At 29.3% G+C, this 21,113-nt stretch overlaps 1 protein-coding gene across 1 annotated transcript; it reads left to right on the top strand.

The window, feature by feature from the left end:
* Positions 1–18,718: 18,718 nt before the first annotated feature.
* Positions 18,719–20,756, top strand: LOC135950368 (uncharacterized). The gene is made up of 2 exons (XM_065499915.1): positions 18,719–19,009; positions 20,019–20,756. The coding sequence occupies exons 1-2, from the start codon at positions 18,719–18,721 to the stop codon at positions 20,754–20,756; spliced, it is 1,029 nt and encodes a 342-aa protein (XP_065355987.1).
* The last annotated feature ends 357 nt before the right edge of the window (positions 20,757–21,113 follow it).

Raw genomic sequence — 21,113 nt, 5'->3', positions numbered from 1 at the left:
TTGTGCAGATGTTTGTAACGCCCCAAAAATATTAGTCTAGCACCCACCTTAAAGTATACCGATCGACTTAGAATCACTTTCTGAGTCGATTAAACGATGTCCATCAGTCCGTCTGGTTGGCTGGCTGTCCATATAAACCTTGTGTGCAGAGTACAGGTCGCAATTTTTCAGATATTTCGATCAAATTTGGTACGTATAACTTTTTCGGCCCAAGGACCAAGCCTATTGAAAGTCGCTGAAATCGGTCCATTATTTCACCTAGTCCCCATACAAATGTCCTTCCGAAATTGGACTTTATCGGTTATAAATGTTTAATTTATCTATGTATCTCCACAAATTACGCTCCAAATATGTTTTATATATACAAAATTCATGACACCAAATTTTGTTATGATCGGTCCATAATTAGTCATAGCTCCCATATAGACCCGCTTCCGAAAATCACTTTAACGTGCGTAAATCGCTTAAAAATGTTGGTATACTCACAAAATTCAACACAGTAAACTTTCATATAGACATAAATAACACAATCAAATTTCATGGCGATCGGTCCATAATTGGTCATAGCCCCCATATAAGGCCCACTTCCCAAAATCACTCAAAAATATAAATTAATGAAATTTTAAAAGAAAAATGTGTATGCTCTTTTACTTAGTGCAAGTCCATTCTTTCTTACTTGTTTTTTCTTTGTAAATTTGAGCATTACTAATTCAGATTTTCAAATACGAATTTATAGTTATTTTTTTTTTAATTTTTGCTTACCTTTTCTTACATAAAAATTGAACGAGGCAAATTTTGTGTATTCTGTAAATGCAGTATAGCAGGAAAGTTTTTTACTTTTTTCAAATTTGCTAAAATTGTACTTTTGTTGGACGAAATGGCATCCGCTTTAAAAGTGCAACAATTTTGAAAGGCGTTTTCGTTTTCTGATACCAGCTTTGGGATTTTAGAGCATGTGGCTCAAATTTATACGGAAGATAAAGTAAAAAAGCAAAAAAATTTACTTTTTTAATTTTCTGGGCTAATCAATCTCTTCTTCTAAATAAAAACGCTAGTTTAAGTCATAATCTATAATATGGCACTCGCTTAAATTTTTTACAGTCGTTACTTTTATGGTTATTTCAATACCCATTAGCCAGGAATGGGTTAAACTCGAATACTCCTTACGTACGCATTCGTCAATTTTTTTTAAATTTTTATAAAAAAAAATTTTAAAACATCTATAAAAATATTAGTTATGTAAGGTTTGTTAGCCTTTTATTTTAGGCAGATGGTCTTAGCAATCTGATCTATATTTCTTATATAAGACGTAAGTTCTATTAAAACTTGTGTTTTCTAATGCAACTATTTAAAAATTTTAAAAGTAAAATTTGTATATGACTCAAAGTAAATACTTAATAATAAATTGATATTGTTTCCCCACAAAAAAAATTCCAAAACAAGAATAAAAGTTAAAAAATGTCGTAAAACAAAAGATCCAACTGTGTTTAGCGGTAGTTTAAATTGCACATTATAACTCAAATCATGTAAAAACTTTTAAAAACAACACTGGCATATTTACCCCCACTTACTCTCTTATCAACATAGAAATAAAAACAACCAACTGGAGGGAAAAAAAGACATCCTAGGACTTCACTTTGCAGGCCTTATAAATTACCCATTGACACATTCTAAATGATTCGAAACTTGTTGCATTCTTACTTTTCTTATTTAGATTCTAGATAGACTTCCATAATAGGCTTCTTACGAAGCTTGCTTTTGCAAACCCTACTATTAGGACTTCTGTTTCACGTCTTCATTCTAGAAGTTAATATTCTTCAAGTCTTTCAGCTGGTCTTTTTAAACCACTTTATCAGAACACCATCAATTTTTCAGGGGGACCTTGTATTGGGAGTAGCGGCAAATGATTGTCGCCATACATTACAGTATAATTTCAGATTACTTAGAACTAATTTGTGCAACATTTTATCAGAACTGCCACATAATAAACATTTTGAGGAAATTATAAGTACCTTCAGATAGGAGAGGGTTAAATAGTCCTTCCAGCAGCCCTCTAACAAGTACCGAAAACACCTGAGTAACCTAAAATTTACAAAGTAAGGCATTCCAAAAGGCCTTTGTACTTCATCTTTTTCCCGTTATCCATATTTGAACATACATACCCAAACATAAGGTCACTAAGGGTTAGAAGGTGACTGAAAACTTACTTTACTCATATAATATATATTACACTGCACTCCGAGTGATAAAGCAGTAAAACACATTAAATTGAGGAGTACAACATTTTTTGGGATGAAATGTTTTATGGTGTGTATAAATAACCTAAAAATGTGGACACGTAACGTAACACCACAACCTGTTTAAACTTTGAATTATAAGCAGTTTTTTTATTATCATTGTCTAAAGTGTATGTATGTGCGGGTGGTTATATGTATGTTAGTGTGCATATATTTCTCATTTTTCTATTCGTCGCCGTCTATTTGCAGCCTTGAGTGACTGTGGTGGTTGTTAAATTGAATGTATTTTATCTATTTTTTTAGACAAGCACTATGGCAAGAGAAATGGTTCAGAGTTGAATAAAATATTAAAGTTTTGGTTAAACGTTTTGGGAAAATCTGTGAAAATATTAACCCTTGGAGGTATAACCAGGTCTGTGCAGACCTTTTGCATATAAAAGTGTATATAACTTTATTGTTTTTCATTTTAGAGACAAATTCTTTCATGACTTCCTGGAGCAACATTCTCTGGACACAATGAGCAAAAAAATGAACCGATTGTGGATTCTGATTCGGCTTAATCCAGATTTTCAAATATTTTGGCTCAAATGACATAAGCAGGTCTGAGCAGACCCATGAATAATTTGAACGTTAACAAAAATTAAAAAAAGAAACTATACATATGGTAGCTCTTTTCTGAATATAATGTAAGGGGATTCACAAATTAATAATGCATATATGAATAATTGTGGTTTCATTGCATGTATTGCAAAAAGCCGGTTTGTTTACAGCATTTACATGTCAGGTGTTCGTGCCATGAATGCCAAACAAACAAATTTACACATACTTTTAGGAGACCTGACTATGCATTTCCATACAAATCCCATATAGGTCTGCACAGACCTGGTTATACCGTTTAGCGCAAAAAAATCCCTATACCTCCGAGGGTTAAAATATTTCAAGCTTTAACTCTTTGCGGTTTAGTGGTCACTTTTCTAACTACCTTTTCTAGAGTATTTAAAACATTTTTTTATTGACATCTATTGGCATTTTACTGAACAATTAAATTTTTTGAAATCATCGTTTATATGTTTTTGCAAAACTTTGCCATCAGGGTGATCTGGTTAGATTAATATATTAATTTGAAAATATAGTAATCCGCTGTTTTTCAAAGGCGCTTTCTTGGTACTTAGTGTTACTTTGTTATTTAGTGTTTCGTTGGTTGTCCTCTGCTAACAAAGTAAAACTTTATACTGTAGTCCTTGATCAAAAATGGTAGTAATAGAGTGGTTAGATTACTAACCACTGTGACTGAAAAATGTTTTATATATAGTGTATTTCTCTATATAGTTTTATATTGTTTTCTGAGGATTCCGCTTGTACTCCATGGACGTGATACAGAAAATATTTTGTTGGAATATATACCTTCGGATGGTAAAAGTGTGTATAGTCTTGAATCCGACGAAGATGAGAAATGTGGGGAGCAAACCGATCTGGTGCTGCTCGGTGGCATACTTTCGGGCTCAATTGTAAATTTGGTAGCGATTTTGATTCGGTACCTCTATCAAAATTGGCTAATACTTCAGTTAGTGACTTATCTACCCAAACTGCTGTGGTGGACCCAAAATGGGGAAACAATTTTCGATTGGAAAAGCCGGGTGATTATACAGGAGGTGGGGGTATACCAAATTATATAATAGAATTGGCAATGTCTCATCTACACAGCTATTTCATTTGTTTTGGTCAGAAAATTTATTTAAATTGATTAGCTTTCAAACAAATTTATACGCTACGAAAATTCTTGTAATAATTTTTAATGCCGACCGCTATGGTGGTTAATAAACTAACCACCCCATTTCATTAAAACCTTTAGCTGTATATTTATTTTATTTTTATACCCTTCACCTTCGCACAGTGGTTTAAAAACTTTTTTTTTGGAAATAATTCGGTATCTTGGGAACTATTACAGATGTTGTTACGAAATTTCAAATGGTTTGAGCTGAGGTATTTTCGAGTTCATTTACGTTTGTTCAGCTTCCTAACGCTAATGGGGGCAAGTACGTAGCCCCTCAAAGTTGATCACCTCGGGTCTCAAATTTTTTAAAAAAAATCGCCAAAAATCCATTTATGTTCCGAATGAGCTGAAATTTTTATAAATAGTCCTTGAGAAGATCTACATATCTAAATACGCTTACAGGTGTAGGTTATCTCTATTAGTTGAACATTTTTTTTAATTTTGCTCGATCTTTTTATTGTTTTTTAGATATTGCGGGCGGTTCGAAATTTATTTTTTAAAATATCAGCTATTTTGGCGATAAAATTCTAAATAAAATAAAAACAACTTGCTAATAGTTACCTCTTCCCTATAAAAAGTTATACGCATCCAAAGTTGGAACTTGTAAAAAGGACCGCATTTTTTACGTTTTTCCCCAAAAAAGCCCATATGTTTTTTCTTTTGTAGAAAAAAAATTTCTTCGGGACTATATATCATTTTATATGATCCGGAAAGATAACTTAATGCAAAAGCGTGCAAAGAAAAACGGGTCTCAAATTTTTTTACAAAATCGCTAAAAATCCATTTATGTTCCGAATGAGCTGAAATTTTTAATATAAATAATCCTTGAGAACATCTAAATTAGTTGAAAAGATATTAAGGTTTATTGATTTATTTTTTTTTAATTTTGCTCGATCTTTTTATGGTTTTTTAGATATTGCGGGACAACGGAGGTTCGAAATTTATTTTTTAAAATATCAGCTATTTTGGCGATAAAAAAAAAACAACTTGCTAACAGTTACCTCTTCCCTATAAAAAGTTATACGCATCCAAAGTTGGAACTTGTAAAAAAGACCGCATTTTTTACATTTTTCCCCAAAAAAGCCCATACGTGTTTTCTTTTGTAGAAACAAAATTTCTTCGGTACTATATATAATTTTATATGATCCGGAAAGATAACTCAATGCAAAAGCGTGCAAAGAAAAACTTTTCTCACTTAAACGGACATGCCAACCCCCAGTCCTATCCAAAATTGGCCAATTTAAAAAAAAAATCGGTTTGAGTAAATAATTCTAAAAAGGCAAGGCACCAATCCACGAAAAAGCTCTATAATTGTATAACTCCATATGTTTTGGGAACACATTTTCCCCGTTTTAGGAATTTCAGTATTTGAAAATAAAAAATTTCAAAAATTCTAATGCCATTGATTAAAGAACATTTTAGTCTATATAGGTTCCAAATTTTGTTATGTTATCTTTAATTGTTAAAATTTTACATTAATTCAAATTTTATATTTTTATTCGTGGAAAATCACCATATGAATTTTTTTTAGTTTTTAAGGTAAATGAAGTCCCAAAATTTTATAAAATTATTTAATTTTACTAAACTATCAATCCTCAAGTCATGGTGTTTTCAATAATATCAAATACTTATATTAAAAGCCTTTATTTACTCCTCAGAAGTTCCACAAACCTTGCCCCATTTGTACATTCAAAATTTCAGCTCATTCGGGTCATAAATGGATTTTTGGCGATTTTTTTTAATAAATTTTAGACCCAAGGTGACCAACTTTGAGAGGCTACTCACTGGCCCCCATTAGCCCAAGGAAGCTGAACAAACGTAAATCAACTCGAAAACACTTCAGCTGAAATTTTGTAACAATTTGTAAAAATTTATTTCCAAAAAAAGAAGTTTCTAAACCACTGTGCTTCGTTATTAGGGTATGTATAAGTTTGTCATTCCGTTTATAATTTCCACAATATAATTTTCCGATCATATATATATATTCAGGATCCTTATAGATAGCGGAGTCAATTAAACCAAAAAAAAAAAAATTAAAAAACTAAATTTTTTTTAAATTTAAAAAAAAAACAAGTAAGAAATTATGATCGATCAAGCCCGACCATATAATACCCTACACTAAGTAAGAGAGAAAAATATTTTTCTTTTAAAATTTCAATAATTTAAATTTTTGAGTGATTTTCAGAAGTGGGCCTTATATGGGGGCTATGACCAATTATGGACCGATCACCATGAAATTAGGTCGTGTGATTTATATTAAAGTTAACTATGTTGAATTTTGTGTGTATACCAACGCTTAAAAATGATTTATGCACGTTAAAGTGATTTTCGGAAGCGGGTCTATATGGGAGCTATGACTAATTATGGACCGATCGTAAGAAAATTTGGTGACATGAATTTTGTGTATATAAAACTTATTTGAAGCGGAATTTGTGGAGATACATATATAAATTAAACATTTATGACCGATAAAGTCCAATTTCGGGGGGACATTTGTATGGGGACTAGGTGAAATAATGGACCGATTTCAACCAAAAAAATAATATGTACCAAATTTGATCGAAATATCTTCAAAATTGCGACCTGTACCCTGCGCACAAGGTTTGCATGGACAGCCAGCCAGCCAGCCGACCAGACGGACGGACGGACATCGTTTAATCGACTCAGAAAGACTCAGATTCTAAGTCGATCGGTATACTTTAAGGTGGGTGTTAGGCTAATATACCCTACCCCACTATGGTGGTGTAGGGTATAAAAATTTAAAGTAGCAATTCAAAAAATTTGTTTCCAAAAAATTAAAATAACAACTTTGGGAAAAAAATAAATTTTATTTATCAAAAAATATTTAAAATTTGTATTTTGAAGTATAATTTGGTGAAGGGTATGTAAGACTCGGCACAGCCGAATTAGCTCTCTTACTATTTTTCATAATAATTTAACCTTAATTAAAGTAAACATGCAATTGTTTGGATTATAAACTTACACACATAAAACCAATCTTATTAACAGTGAATATTTGTGGAAATTTTCAGCCAGCTAGCTTCTGTCATTTGGGCCCTATCGTGTCTTAAATAGACGGACGGAAATAGCAAGATAGTCATAGAATTTCAAAAGAATCCAGAATATATATATTTTTGTTGGTCTGCGATCAATAAAAACCTCCATCTTTTCAGGTTTTTCTATCAAAAATTTTATAACTATGCAACAAAGCTTTTTATGTAAAAAATGTCGATATGTTTTTAATTTTTTATACAAAACAAATACTGCCATCAAACCATTGTGTTGGCAAATGTAAATATCTTTTTGTATACCTATTCATTACGTTCATTGACTTATACTACCTGATATTACTTTCTTGTGCAAATGTACTGGTACACAAACAGAGTTGGGGGGCATGTGTACTTAGTAGTTGATACCACAAAAGTAGCATTATGCTAAATGTGACTTTTAAATAATTGATGCGAAAACTTTGTTAACTGTAAAAATGTTAGATACATTCATTAATTCGCTTTTTTTTGCAATTTTATTTTGTTTTATTTGATGATAAAGTACAACAGTTTTTTCTACAACTTTTGCTAATGATTACTCACACATTCTATACAAACAAACATGGACAGTGTGACAAAACAACAAGCACTCAAAAATTTTGACTACTACAAATCGTAAAAACAACTTGTAATTCCTTTGACCAATACCACCAGCACCCTCCTCAAAAAAAAGAAGAAAGTTATGCAAAATTCATTTGAATGATGTGAGAATCTTGTTGCTCGAAAATGGAAATTAATGTAAAAACTATGTTGTTTATACAGACAATCACACATTACAAATGAGTTTAGAAATTTTCTGTCAATTCATAGTGAAACGAAAAACAAAAAAAAAAAAAAACTAAATTGAAAAACAAAAAAGTAGCAAAAAGTAAGCAGTATTTGCAGGACCAAAGTTTATTTGTTTTCGTTAGTTTTTGGTCAGCTGAACTGTTGTTTGTTTGATAAAAGTAATGACCAAAATACAAAATGCCATTAATCATGTTTATTTTTTATTTAGTAGTTTTTCATTTGTTTTTAGTTTCTGTTTTTTTGGTAGGGGTTGTTGCTTTTTTTTTGTTTTTTTGTCATCCTTTAATATCCTGTGTATATTAACGAAATTGAATTTTGTCATCTATTTGTTTTAGATACATTTTAAATTGAAAGAATAAATTGACTTTTATCAAGTCAGGTTATTTTATTGTATTTGTAATTCTAATGTTGTTTAATGCATGAGTATTCAGAAAAGTCCATTAAGTTTATAAGGGTGTATTTGCTTAAGCTAATGTATTTGTAATAAAAAAAGTTTCGTCAAAGTTTAGCAGACAAAGCAATAGATATTGGGCGATGTCTATAATGATGTATTAAGTCTGATATGAATATTTTCAGTAAAATTTAAGTTTGTTTAAATAATTCCAAAATTGGTAAAGACTACTAGTATTGCATAAAACAAAGGTACTCGTATTAATTAAAAGAAAATCAATTTTAACCAATGAAAATTTTTACACCAAACTATTCATTGTACTCTAAAGAATAAAAATACAAAATAATTTAACCAGCTTACAGATTTGTCAAATAGATGAACAATTTATTTATTATTTTACATTCTAAATTTTATAAATTACTCTGTCCAACAAATTGATACTTTTTGATTGGAAAAGAATAGCGACCCTATAATTCTGAAAGGGCATGTTGAGTAGATCATTTTTGTAAAATACTCCAGCTTATAGTCCAGCTGGTCCGAATTTTTTTTTACAGTAGGTCAAAGTTTTAATTTTGTGATCGAAGGTAGCATTATACTAACTGAAAAAATGTTGTAAGTTAATATCTGAGAGAATTCTTATTGTCAGAGTTATATTGTGGAATTTTATGGGGATAATTTTTGTGGAAGATCTTAACCCCCTATTCCTCTCTTTAGGGGTCATTTTGACCCCTTTTTCGATAAAATCTTAAAAAGTCCTATAAAAAAGGACATTTAAGGATTAAAAACTCAACATGCCCTTTAGAATTATAGTGTGTTCCAAAAATGCTGTTGGGCAGTGCTATTAAATATTAAAGCAAATTTGTATGCTAAACTACTCTACATATTCTAAAGAATCCTATTGCAAAATATTGTTGGAATCTCTTAAAAGGTTCCAAAGTTATTAAAGAAAACTTTTTGTGAGGTTATGGTGAAAAACTTTTTTCCTCGCTGTCAAAAAGAAACAATTTCAATGTAAAAGTATTTATTAGTATAATTAAAGTATTTCAAGGGAAAATTATTAAATTTGCTAAAGATTTTTTAAAAAATTAATAAGAAAATTAATTTATTTATTTTTAATTTTAGAAATTATAAAAAAACTAAAGTAAATTGTTGTGCCAAACTATTCTACACATCCTAAATAACCTAATTCCCAAATATTATTAAAATAACTTAAAAGGTTTCAGCGTTATTAAACAAATTGTTTTGTGAGGTTAGGGAGAAAAACTTTTCTCCTAGTTATCCAAAAGCAAATATTTTAAAGTAGAAAGAATTCACAATAATAAAAAAGAGTTTCAAGTGAAAATATTTTGATTAGCTGAAGGAGTTTTCAAATTATTGATAAAGATAAATCGAAAATTTATTTTTTTTTTTTAAATTTAATTTTTAGAAATTATTTAAAACCAAAGTAAATTTGTATTCTAGACTATTACACACATCATAAGGAACAACCTTCGAAAATATATTTGAAATCACTTGCAATGTTTCTGAGTTAGTAAACTAATTGTTTTGTGAGGTTAGGGAGAAAAACTTTGCTGCTAGTTATCCAAAAGCAAACATTGTAAAGTAAAATTAATTCGAATTAATAAAAAAAGTGTTTCAGGTGAAAATAATTTAAAGAGTTTCTAAATTATTGATAAAGATAAATCGAACATTTTTTTTTTTTTTTTAAATTAAAATTTTAGAAATTATTTAAAACCAAACTATATTTGTATGCTAGACTATTCCGCACATCCTAAGGCACAACATTCCAAAATAAATTTCAAATCACTTGAAACGTTTCTGAGTTAGTAAACAAATTGTTTTGTGAGGTTAGGGAGAAAAACTTTGTTCCTAGTTGTCCAAAAGCAAATATTTTAAAGTAAAAAGATTTCATATTAATAAAAAAGAGTTTCAGATGAAAATAATTTAAATAACTTAAAGAGTTTCCAAATTATTGATAAAGATAAATCGAAAATTTATTTATTTTTTTAATTTTGAAATTTTGGATATTATTAAAAACTAAAGTAAATTTCTATGCTAAACTATTCCACATATAGTAAAGAATAATAATGCAAAGTATTATTGAAATCACTTAAAAGGTTTCTGAGTTATTAATCAAATTGTTTTGTGAGGTTAAGGAGAACAAATTTGTTCCACGTTGTTCAAAAGAAAATATTTTAACATGAAAATACTTTACAAGTATAATAAAACAATTTCATGTGAAAATAATTTAATTAGCTTAATGAGTTTTCAAATTTTTTATTCTTTGTTGTTGACTTAAAAATACGAAATTTTTTAAAATTTTTAGCTTTCATTTTTAAATAATTCTGCACTATTAAAAGTATTGGACATTGTTAGTTATGACCTTCTCCTATCCTTGCGGCAACATATGGATTCCGAGCCAAAAGGATTTCTCATCTTTTCGCGCCAAGATTAAATCAATCCAGTATCGGATACTCTATTCCAAATTGAAGCGTATCCCAGCGAAAGCGTTCTAAATCCATCGAAACAAATAGCAGACGGTCCCTGCTAGACTATAAAGCGGGTGAGGCAAAACTTCCCAACCACTGCATTGCAAAATTTTTCCGAGCATTGTTATGGTGAAATATTACGGTTTCAGGTTATATTGCATTTTCTGGGTATTTTTCGGCCAATACTCCTTTCAAACGAATCAGTTGCATTCGTAAGTAGATAGGGAATGGGGATCTTGGACATCAAAGGAATGCCGCCGCTTGTTTCTAATTGGAATTTGTGTGGTATGGTGACAAAGTGCTTACTTGTGCTAATGGGATTCTAGTTGGATAATAAGAATAGTTGAGAGAGAGTAGTGAGATTGTGTGGGAGAGTAAAAGCAGGTAATTTTGAGGGTTGATTATGCAGGTAATATTTAGAAGTACGTGATCGTTGTTTTGATTGAAAATTGACTACCTTTGTTTACTACAAGATCAAGATGGATGAAATTGTGTGTGTTTCCTGAAATGTGAATGGTTAACTGCAAGGGTTTTTATTATATTGTGAGATTGTGTGGGAAGTAAAAAGAGATAATTTTGAGGGTTGATTATGCAGGTAATATTTACAAGTACGTGATCGTTGTTTTGATTGATGATTGACTACCTTTGTTTATTACAAGACCAAGATGGAAGAAATTGTGTGTTTTTCCTTAAATGTGATAGGTTAAAGTGTTCAATAATTTATTCTCTGTTTGTAATTTTAAAATTATTTTTACTATATCTTTGGTTTAATTTTCTGGATGGGATTTTCCAATTGGAATGAGTTTATTTTATATTTCTTGAATGAAATATATTAGAATTAAAAATATCTTTATTTATCATTTTAAAATATAATTTCATTTATTTATCTTTCTTATAAAAAAGGTATAATAATTTTCTATTAAAAGAAATACATTATTTTTTTGTAAATTAAAATTAATACATTGGCAGCCATTAGGTTCAATTTCGCATATTTTACATATTCTTGGGCAGTTGATGAAATGCTTCCCATGAATAGTTTCAACCATTTTCATGTTTTCATATTCGTCCAGCATATACTTAAAATGGTTATTTATTTGTAAATGTCCATCAAAAATACAACCACCAAAATCGTATAAAAACTTGTCAATTAAACTTCTGTATGACATTTTCTTTAAAAATATGTTCCTCCTCCTAATTCTGTCTTGTCTTCTCATCTTGAACTGATATTAATTTATTCCTTACAGGTGTTTAAATAAATTGTTAATAGGAATAAATTTATTTACAACAAGTGTTTTGTTTTTTTAAATTTACATGAATGTGCAGCTGAATACGAGTCAAGATTGAACATGTTCAATTTTCAACTATGTTTTAAATTTTATAATATTATGCATACTAAATTTATCTAAAACATGAATGAGCATGCTCAGAAACTAAATATTTATTATAATTATAAATTCAAATCACGAATGGATCGACGAAATGAATTATGCACACGTGCGAGTTTATTTGCTGTAGATGGGATAAAAAGGGACAAACGCATATTGTGTCAAGTGTAATAAACCAAAACATGAAAATAAAAAATAAGCCACAAGACATTTATGATCGGCTGTTCGTCCTCTGTTGTATGTCGAAGGAAAACCACAAGACATTTATGATCACCCTTCTTACCAAACTCTAAAATAAATGAAAGGTCAACCTATTGAATTAGAAAGAAAAAGGGTTTATGTTGGGATTCATTATATTTTACAATACATTTAGCAGGTTGAAAATGATCGCTGTGAAAAAGTCAACTACACACAAAAAGATTGTATATGTTTTTTCTTTATTTTCCTACCTAATTTTACTTATTATTTTAAATACTATTTACTAGAGATTTATGATTTCCTTTGTTAAAAAAGAAAAAAGGTTCAATGTCAATCTTTATAATTAGAAAAGAGTACACACAAAAATATTGTATATGTTTTTTCTTTATTTTCCTACCTAATTTTAACTTATTAAAAGTGAAACAGTAATATATTTATATTTTTCGTTTTTTATTTATTTGTTTATGTTTTTTTTTTTTTTTTTTTTTCTTATTTATTTTCCTACCTAACTTATTTTATTAAAAGTGAAACAGTAATATATTTGTATTTATATTTATATTTTTTCTTTATTTATTTGTTTATCTTAATTATTAATGAATTTATTTATTTTGGTTTTTTAAATACTATGAACTAAAGGTATAGTAACCCTCTACAATTTTTAAAATTAAATGCTTTCTAAAATTAAAAATAGTACACCTACAGGTGTCAGGACCCTCCTCACATTCAGCACTGGACCAAGGGCAGCAGTTGAAATGGCTTCCCATTTCTCCATCTTCACCATCCGACACTCCATACTCCTCATTTTGCTCCAGCATGGAAATAAAGAAATTCAACATTTCTTTATGCTCATAGAGCAGTGACTCTCCAAAGTCTTCCACAAATTTATCAATAATACTTCTGATTTGGCTCATATTTAGTAGTTAGCTGATTGAATTGATGTTGATGACTATTAGTTGACTAACATTATCGGTTATTACCTGGATTTATCAGAATCCTTTCACATAACATTTTTGATTCTAAAAATAAAAAATAAAAATATGTATAGTTTTCTCTCTCATTTAATTCTTGACCAATATTTCTCTCTTTCACGGTTTACACTATAGAGTCCTTATTTTTTTTTTCTAAGAATTATGTTTAATTAATTCCACTACGATTCAACAGCTAGTGTGAGGGGGATAGATATACTACATACATATATTAAATTAAATAAAATAATTTTACGTTTTGTTTACATAATATGTTTATCAATATACTTCCTCTTCTTATTATTTAGGATAGAGTGAGCAGCATGGTATGTTATATATATTTTCTTTCACTCATTTCAAAAAGATGTTTTTAATTAACTTACACATTTCGTTAGAAAATTCAATTTAGCTAATAAGAATTATTAAAAATATAAAATCATCAATATCGAAAAATAAGTGAAAGAGATAACTACTTAAAAATGGATTCGGCTAAAACCCTAATAAAAAAATTTAATAGTTTCAGTAACAAATCTTTAATTCATATTAAAGATTTGGAAACAGCAAAAAAATATGCAATTGTAAATGCAAAAAGGATGACAACTAAGTATGGGCCAACAATTCAGATTGAGTTAGAGGAACATACGATGTTCTTACCAAACCGGTATAATTCAATAACGGATGAGGAGATGATGGAGCTATCATCGGGTATATATCGAGTCCAAAGAGAAGGAGAGCGAGGTTTGCGCTTGGACACATTTGAGGAAATGGTTGACTTCATTCCAAATGGACAGTATCCAGTTTGGCAGATTTAGTAATCTTATAAATTCATTTATATTATATTTCCCTATTTTTATACATCTAATATATATAAAAAATATATACTATATATATGAATAACAATTTTTTTTTTTTTAAATAAAACGATTTCTTTATTAATTAAAACAAAAATAAAATGAATGCATTTTTTATTTATTCCTTTCAGTTATTTGATATAAAAAACTAATACACAATTGTCCACAATTATATGAGTTGTATTTTTGATGTTGATTGTAGTTATATTTAATGTTTTTTCCTAGGTATTTAATCAATTCCAAAGGCGGTTGTAAATTTCCAAAGCTATCGAAATATTCTTTTTGTTGATTATTTTTATAATATGCTACCCAATGTGTTCCAAGACCTCTTGATGAATCTAAGTTGATAATGCCACATTCTATTTTTTTCGAATGTTTCGGTAGTGAGTCTAGCATGAAAATTCCTCTAAAATGTTGAATATTTTTTGAGAAATATTTCAGATCGAGATCAGTCATTGGTCTTTTAGGTAGCATTTCTAAAAGTTTTTTGGATTGTCTTTACAAACCAATCCATATCCCTTTTTATAAGGTTTAAGGTAGAGACCTTTTCCCATTGCTATGGCCTCTATAGTTTTATTATGTCTGGTTGCTTCATCGAGTTGATTTTTTGCATTCTTAGCTGCATTTACTGCTTTTGCTATAGCAGCACCTCCACTAGATAAGCTACCAATTGCTCCAAGTGCAGTTAATATTGGTATTAATGGAAGAAAACCTCCAATTTTCGGTACGTTTATTACACGAGGAATAACAACTTGAGACTTTTTCCCTTTAAAAGATTTGTTAATAACTTTACGTGCAATTCTAATGGCAGTGTTAATATCTTGTGGTTTTTCTTTATTTAAAATTTGAGTAGCTGTTTTAATTGTTCCACTGAAAAGTTTTCTTCCACTGAATTTACTTAGCTTTTTTTTCTTCAAACCCATACCTAATTTTCTTTTTGCTTTCATTGTGTTTGTTACCAAATAAGCAAATGATTTTTCTGGTAGACTACTGTCTTTTGAAAGAACTCGCTCCCAAGCTTTATTTTCAAGAATTTGATCAGCCTGATGTCTTATATGTATATCTTTATTCTTTGAATAAGCTATATCATGCTCCTTGCAAGCAGCATCTAATTTATTTATTCCTTTATCACCCTGATTTAAACGTTTTTTAAGTTTGGTTCCAGGGCCGCAATATTGATATCCAGGAAGATGTAGCTCAATAGGTAGTGAGTTTATTATTTTATTTACTAAACCTTCTCCAGTGACTGCTCTTTTATAATTAATCTTTTTGTTATAGTGTATAACCATCTTATTTTATTCTATAAAAAATATTAATCAAATTATTATTACAATCAGTTATAAAGATGCGTTTAGTTAGACAACATAAAAACATATCAGTTCGCAATGTTGACAATTCAACGAATACTAAAATAAAAACAAGACATAGTACTTTATTACCAAATTCTATTCGAGCGCTGATAGTAGGTCCTTCGAATTGTGGAAAGACAAACGTTATGATTGGATTGTTGGAAAGTCCTAACGGACTAAAATTTGAAAACATCTATTTATACTCAAAATCATTATATCAACCAAAATATGAATATTTAAGAAAACTAATCACACCAATTAAAGGAATGGGATATTACACATTTTCAGATAATGAGTCTGTAATATCTCCTGATAAAGCAAAAACCAACTCAATTATGATATTTGATGATGTCGCATGTGAAAAGCAGAATAATATACGCGCATACTTTTGTATGGGTCGACATAAAGATGTTGATTCATTTTATTTATGTCAAACTTATACAAGAATTCCAAAACATTTGATACGAGATAATGCTAATGTGATTATAATGTTTAAGCAAGATGAAATGAATATGAAGCATGTTTATAGTGATCATGTTACAAGCGATATGAGTTTTGAAAAGTTTCATGAAATTTGTAGGGAATGTTGGAAGGATAAATATGGATTTTTGATGATTAGTAAAGATGATGAATTGGATAATGGACGGTATCGAAAGCTGTTTGACTATTTCATAACAACATAAATTATTATAATTATTGTATATAAACATTAGTATTATATCAACTTTTAAACGTACTACAACTTAATCATACATCTGTTAATCCTGATAGCTATTATCTGATCTACGAAACAACTTATTGAAAATGAATGAAAAGGTTTTGAAAGATTTGATAAAGAGTAGAAATATATTAAAGAAAAAATTTCGTAGTATAAAATCTGGTGAAGTAGATCTACACGAACAACTAATAGATACATTTAAACCCATAACAGAACCCTTAAATAATTTTATTAAAAAATCTAAGAATATAAAGAGAAATCCCAAAATTGAAAAGAAAGAAATTAAAAATGAAAACACAAATAATACAAGTTTCATGTTGAATCAACTACCAGCTGATATACATAGAAGTACTCCAAAAAAGATAGTTGAGGATACTTTAGTAAACTCACTTGATGATGAGGATGATGATAATGATGATTATTATTCTCAGTCAGAAAATGAGATTTTAAATACTAATAAGAATGATAGTGACTTGTCGTTCTTGGAGAAAACAAATGAGTTAGACAATCTATATGGTGCACATAGAGATTCCAATAATGAATGGAATTTTGGTGATAGTAAAATAAAATTTAATGGTGACAAAATTCAAATTGGAAATCAAATATGGGCTCTTACACCAGGACTATTTTCATTAATGTTTCATAAAACACCAAAGAATTATGATAAATCGGAACTAGAAATTTACAAAAAGATATTAGTCAATACAAATGCATACAAACGACAGTACAGACCTGATGGTCCAATAAAAGGTACCAGAGCCTATAAATATCGACATATTATAGGAAAATTGTTCAAAGAAAAAAATCAAAAGCTATCGCCAATACCTTCAACATCATCACAAGATACAACAAAAAAGAATTATATGGGTACTGGATTAATGAATCTAAACTCACAAAAACCCAACTATATATATTGGGATGATCCAAATGAATTGGTAGATCGACTTAGACTATTAATAGCATCGCAAGCTGCTGGTCATACAAACCACAATAACGAAATTGTATCAATAATTGAAGAATTATATGAAGCCAACATTATACAATAATAATATTAATCTAAACAAACTATGTCTGTTGATAAATTTGGACACTACCTGAACAATACAAGCGGTATAATTTCAGTAAAAAATGCACCTAAATTGTTGGGGTTCTTTATGGATACGAATAACAACATTGACGTCCAAAACAAAAGAATCAGAAATGTGGCAAATGCTTTGGAAGAGAATGATGTTGTCAATAAAGTGTTTTTGCAATATTACATGGAAGAGACACAGAAGGGAATAATGAAACATTTAAAAGAGAATATTAATGATATTAAAGAACAAATTCAGAAGAAGAATCTATTTTTTGAAGAACAAATCAAAATGTTAAAAGAGAAAATTTATAGATATGATAATTTTGAGTACGTCACAATAGGTGAAAATACGTCAACAGATAACGACCCATACGAAATTATTTTGCAAAAAGATTAAATAATGACTACAAAAAGAGAGTTAGTAAATGAACTCCATAAACAGGCTCGAAAAGTTTTTAGACGTCGAAGAGTTGTGATGAAAGGAATAGATGATCTCTGGCAAGCTGATTTGGTTGAAATGGGGAATTATTCCACATATAATAAAAATTATCGATATTTGTTAACTGTAATTGATACATTCTCAAAATTTGCTTGGGCTGCACCTCTCAAAACAAAAACTGCACCTGAAGTAGTTCAAGCAATGGAAAATATATTCAAACAAGGACGCATCCCCAAAAATTTGCAGACAGATGATGGCAAAGAGTTTTTCAATAAACACTTTAAAAAACTAATGGATAAATATAAAATCAATCACTACTCAACATTTAGTATAATGAAAGCATCAATTGTAGAACGATTCAATCGAACGTTAAAAGGAATGATGTGGAGAGAGTTTAGTTTCAAAGGTTCATATTATTGGCTGGACATTTATAAAGATTTAGTTAATGCTTACAACAGAAAAATTCATCGTACCATCAAAATGGCTCCAATTAAAGTGAATTCTTCAAATGAGGAGAGATTGCTTAATACCGTATACAATAATTTAAAAATATATAAAATATCAAAATTCAATGTCGGTGATTATGTACGCATCAGCAAATATAAACATATTTTTGAAAAGGGGTATACACCAAATTGGACAACAGAAATCTTTAAAATAAAAAACGTAAAGAATACATATCCTACAACATACATATTAGCTGATTATCATGGAAATCCAATTGAAGGAGGATTCTATGATCAAGAACTTTCCAAAACTAGATTTCCAGATACATACCTTGTCGAAAAAGTTCTTAAAATGAAAGGAGAAGAGGCATTTGTAAAATGGTTGGGTTTTCCAAGTCATCATAATTCTTGGATTAATAAAGCAGACATATTGTAGTTAGTAATAATAATTAGGTATAATAGTTAGTATCTAAGTATTATAAAATAAGAAAATCATATCAATAAAATATTTTTTATAAACAACAACACTGTGTTTAATTCACTTATTAACAATCCGACAATCATAATGTCAATAACACTAACATTGAGCTCTATCTCATCTGAGCTCTCAGCTAATTATTTTCCTCCAATTGTTTTGGATGGTGAATATGAGTGTGCTCTAACTGATTTCCATTCATACAACAGTATTCCAAATGTAGACATCTATAATAATAAGTTTCATATTGGTGAACATGTAATTGAAATTCCAATTGGATCCTATGAATTGAATGATATTGTAGATTATATTAAAGAACAATACAAACGATATAATCCTAAAAATAAAATTGATATTGAGGCTAATAATAATACAATGCAAGTAAGAGTTAATAGCTCTAATGATTCGATTTATTTTAATAAAGAAAATACCATTGGAAAACTGTTTGGGTTTAATAAAAAAATCCTTCATCCAAATGAAAATCACTATTCAGATCTTCCGGTTAACATTTTTAAAGTAAATCTTTTGCGAGTAGAGAGCAATATAGCTATCAATACATATATGAATAATTCTCAAGCACACACATTACATGAGTTTGCAATTAACGTACCACCAGGGTATAAAATTGGTGAGATTCCTAGAAATCTCATTTATTTGCCTGTTAACTGTCGAGAGATAAGCTCCTTAACTCTGCAAGTAGTTGATCAAGACGGAGATTTAATAAATTTCCGAGGAGAGCAAATTACAATTAGAATTCATTTAAAGCCAAGCAAATAATGATAATTTATAATAAGAATACATCCCGAAATAAAGTAGCATTTCCTAGCAGTAAAAAAACATCAACAAAATCAAAACTACAGAAGTCCTTACCACGTAAAATCTTGACAAAAGCAAACAAGAAATTCCTTAAATCACTGAATTTTAAAGTAAAAAAAACATGAGTTCAATTCTCGATGTTCTAGAAAAACCCTTGTCTGATGAAGATATAATTAAAAAGGACTACCACACATATACACCATATCTTCAGTCATACAACAATAATGATGAAATTAGAATTTCAATACAAAATCAAGATTTATATGTCTTACCTGGAGAAAGTTTTATATATGTAGAAGGATTCGTTAAAGATGCAACTAATACAAAATTAGTACCTTCTTCATCCAATTTTAAATTAAGGAATAATTTTGTCGCATATCTATTTGACGAAATCCGTTATGAACTCAATGGGATTGAAATTGATCATACCCGACATTTGGGGATATCAAGCACCATAAAAAACTTGGTTTCTTTATCACCAACGGATAGTAATGGGATGCTCAATGCTGCATGGAATAAAATAGATGATGTAGATCTTGTAAATGGTTATTTCAATTTCTATGTGCCCCTAAAGATATTATTAGGATTCGCTGAAGATTATAATAAAATAATATTAAATGGTAAACATGAGCTGATTCTGTTACGTAATAAGAATGATGCAGATCTAGTATATTCAAGTGTTTCCACAGAAAAAGGAAAAATGACGATATCAAACATCTCATGGAGAATTCCACATGTACAATTATCTGATTTTAGTAAATTGAATATTATTAAAACAATAAACAGTGGTGCCTCTATACCAATCGCATTTCGTAGCTGGGATTGTCATATTAATCCACTACTCAACATTGGAACCAATCATATCTGGAATGTTAAACTAGCTGCAAATAGAGAGCGCCCTCGCTTTGTATTGGTTGCTTTTCAAAATGATGATAAATTTGTTCATTGTGATCTAACTAATATGAAAGTGCATTTAAATTCAGAATCATATCCATATGACGATCTGAATGTAAAATTTAAAAATGAACGCTTTGCAATTCTGTATGATATGTATCTAAGATTTCAACAAAACTACTACATGAAAGATCCTCAACCACTACTAACATCTCAAGAGTTTAAAAATAAAGCACCGATAATTGTAATAGATGTCAGTCACCAAAATGAATCTATCAGCAGTGGACCTATTGATATAAAAATTGAATTTGAAACATCTACAAATATTCCAGCAAACACATCAGCATACTGTATTCTCATTCACGATCGTATAATTGAATACATACCTTTGAAAGGACAAGTTCGAAAAGTCTTATAAATCATATGAAATGTTTCACCAAAAAGTTTTAATTGATTTACAAGGTTTTAAATTAAAACCGAATAATTTTATCGCAAAAGAAATTGCAGTTGTTTTCAATTCTAAGGAATACATCAATTTCATTATAAAACCACCATTTGATTTCAATTGTTTATCACAAAGGGAACGAAAAGAAGCAAATTGGTTAATTAAGTATTGTCATCATCTAAATTGGAATACTGGGGTCGTATCTTTTAAGAGTGTTTGCAATTTTTTAAAAGCTAATTTAAAAAATTCCAAAATATATGTCAAAGGAGAAGAGAAATGCAAGTGGTTGGAAGAAATGTTGCAACAAAAAGTTTTTAATATAGAGGTTTT

Source organism: Calliphora vicina, chromosome 2, assembly GCF_958450345.1.
Source record: "Calliphora vicina chromosome 2, idCalVici1.1, whole genome shotgun sequence".
NCBI classification, from domain to species: Eukaryota; Metazoa; Arthropoda; class Insecta; order Diptera; family Calliphoridae; genus Calliphora; species Calliphora vicina.
This window is presented reverse-complemented; position numbering and strand designations above follow the sequence as displayed.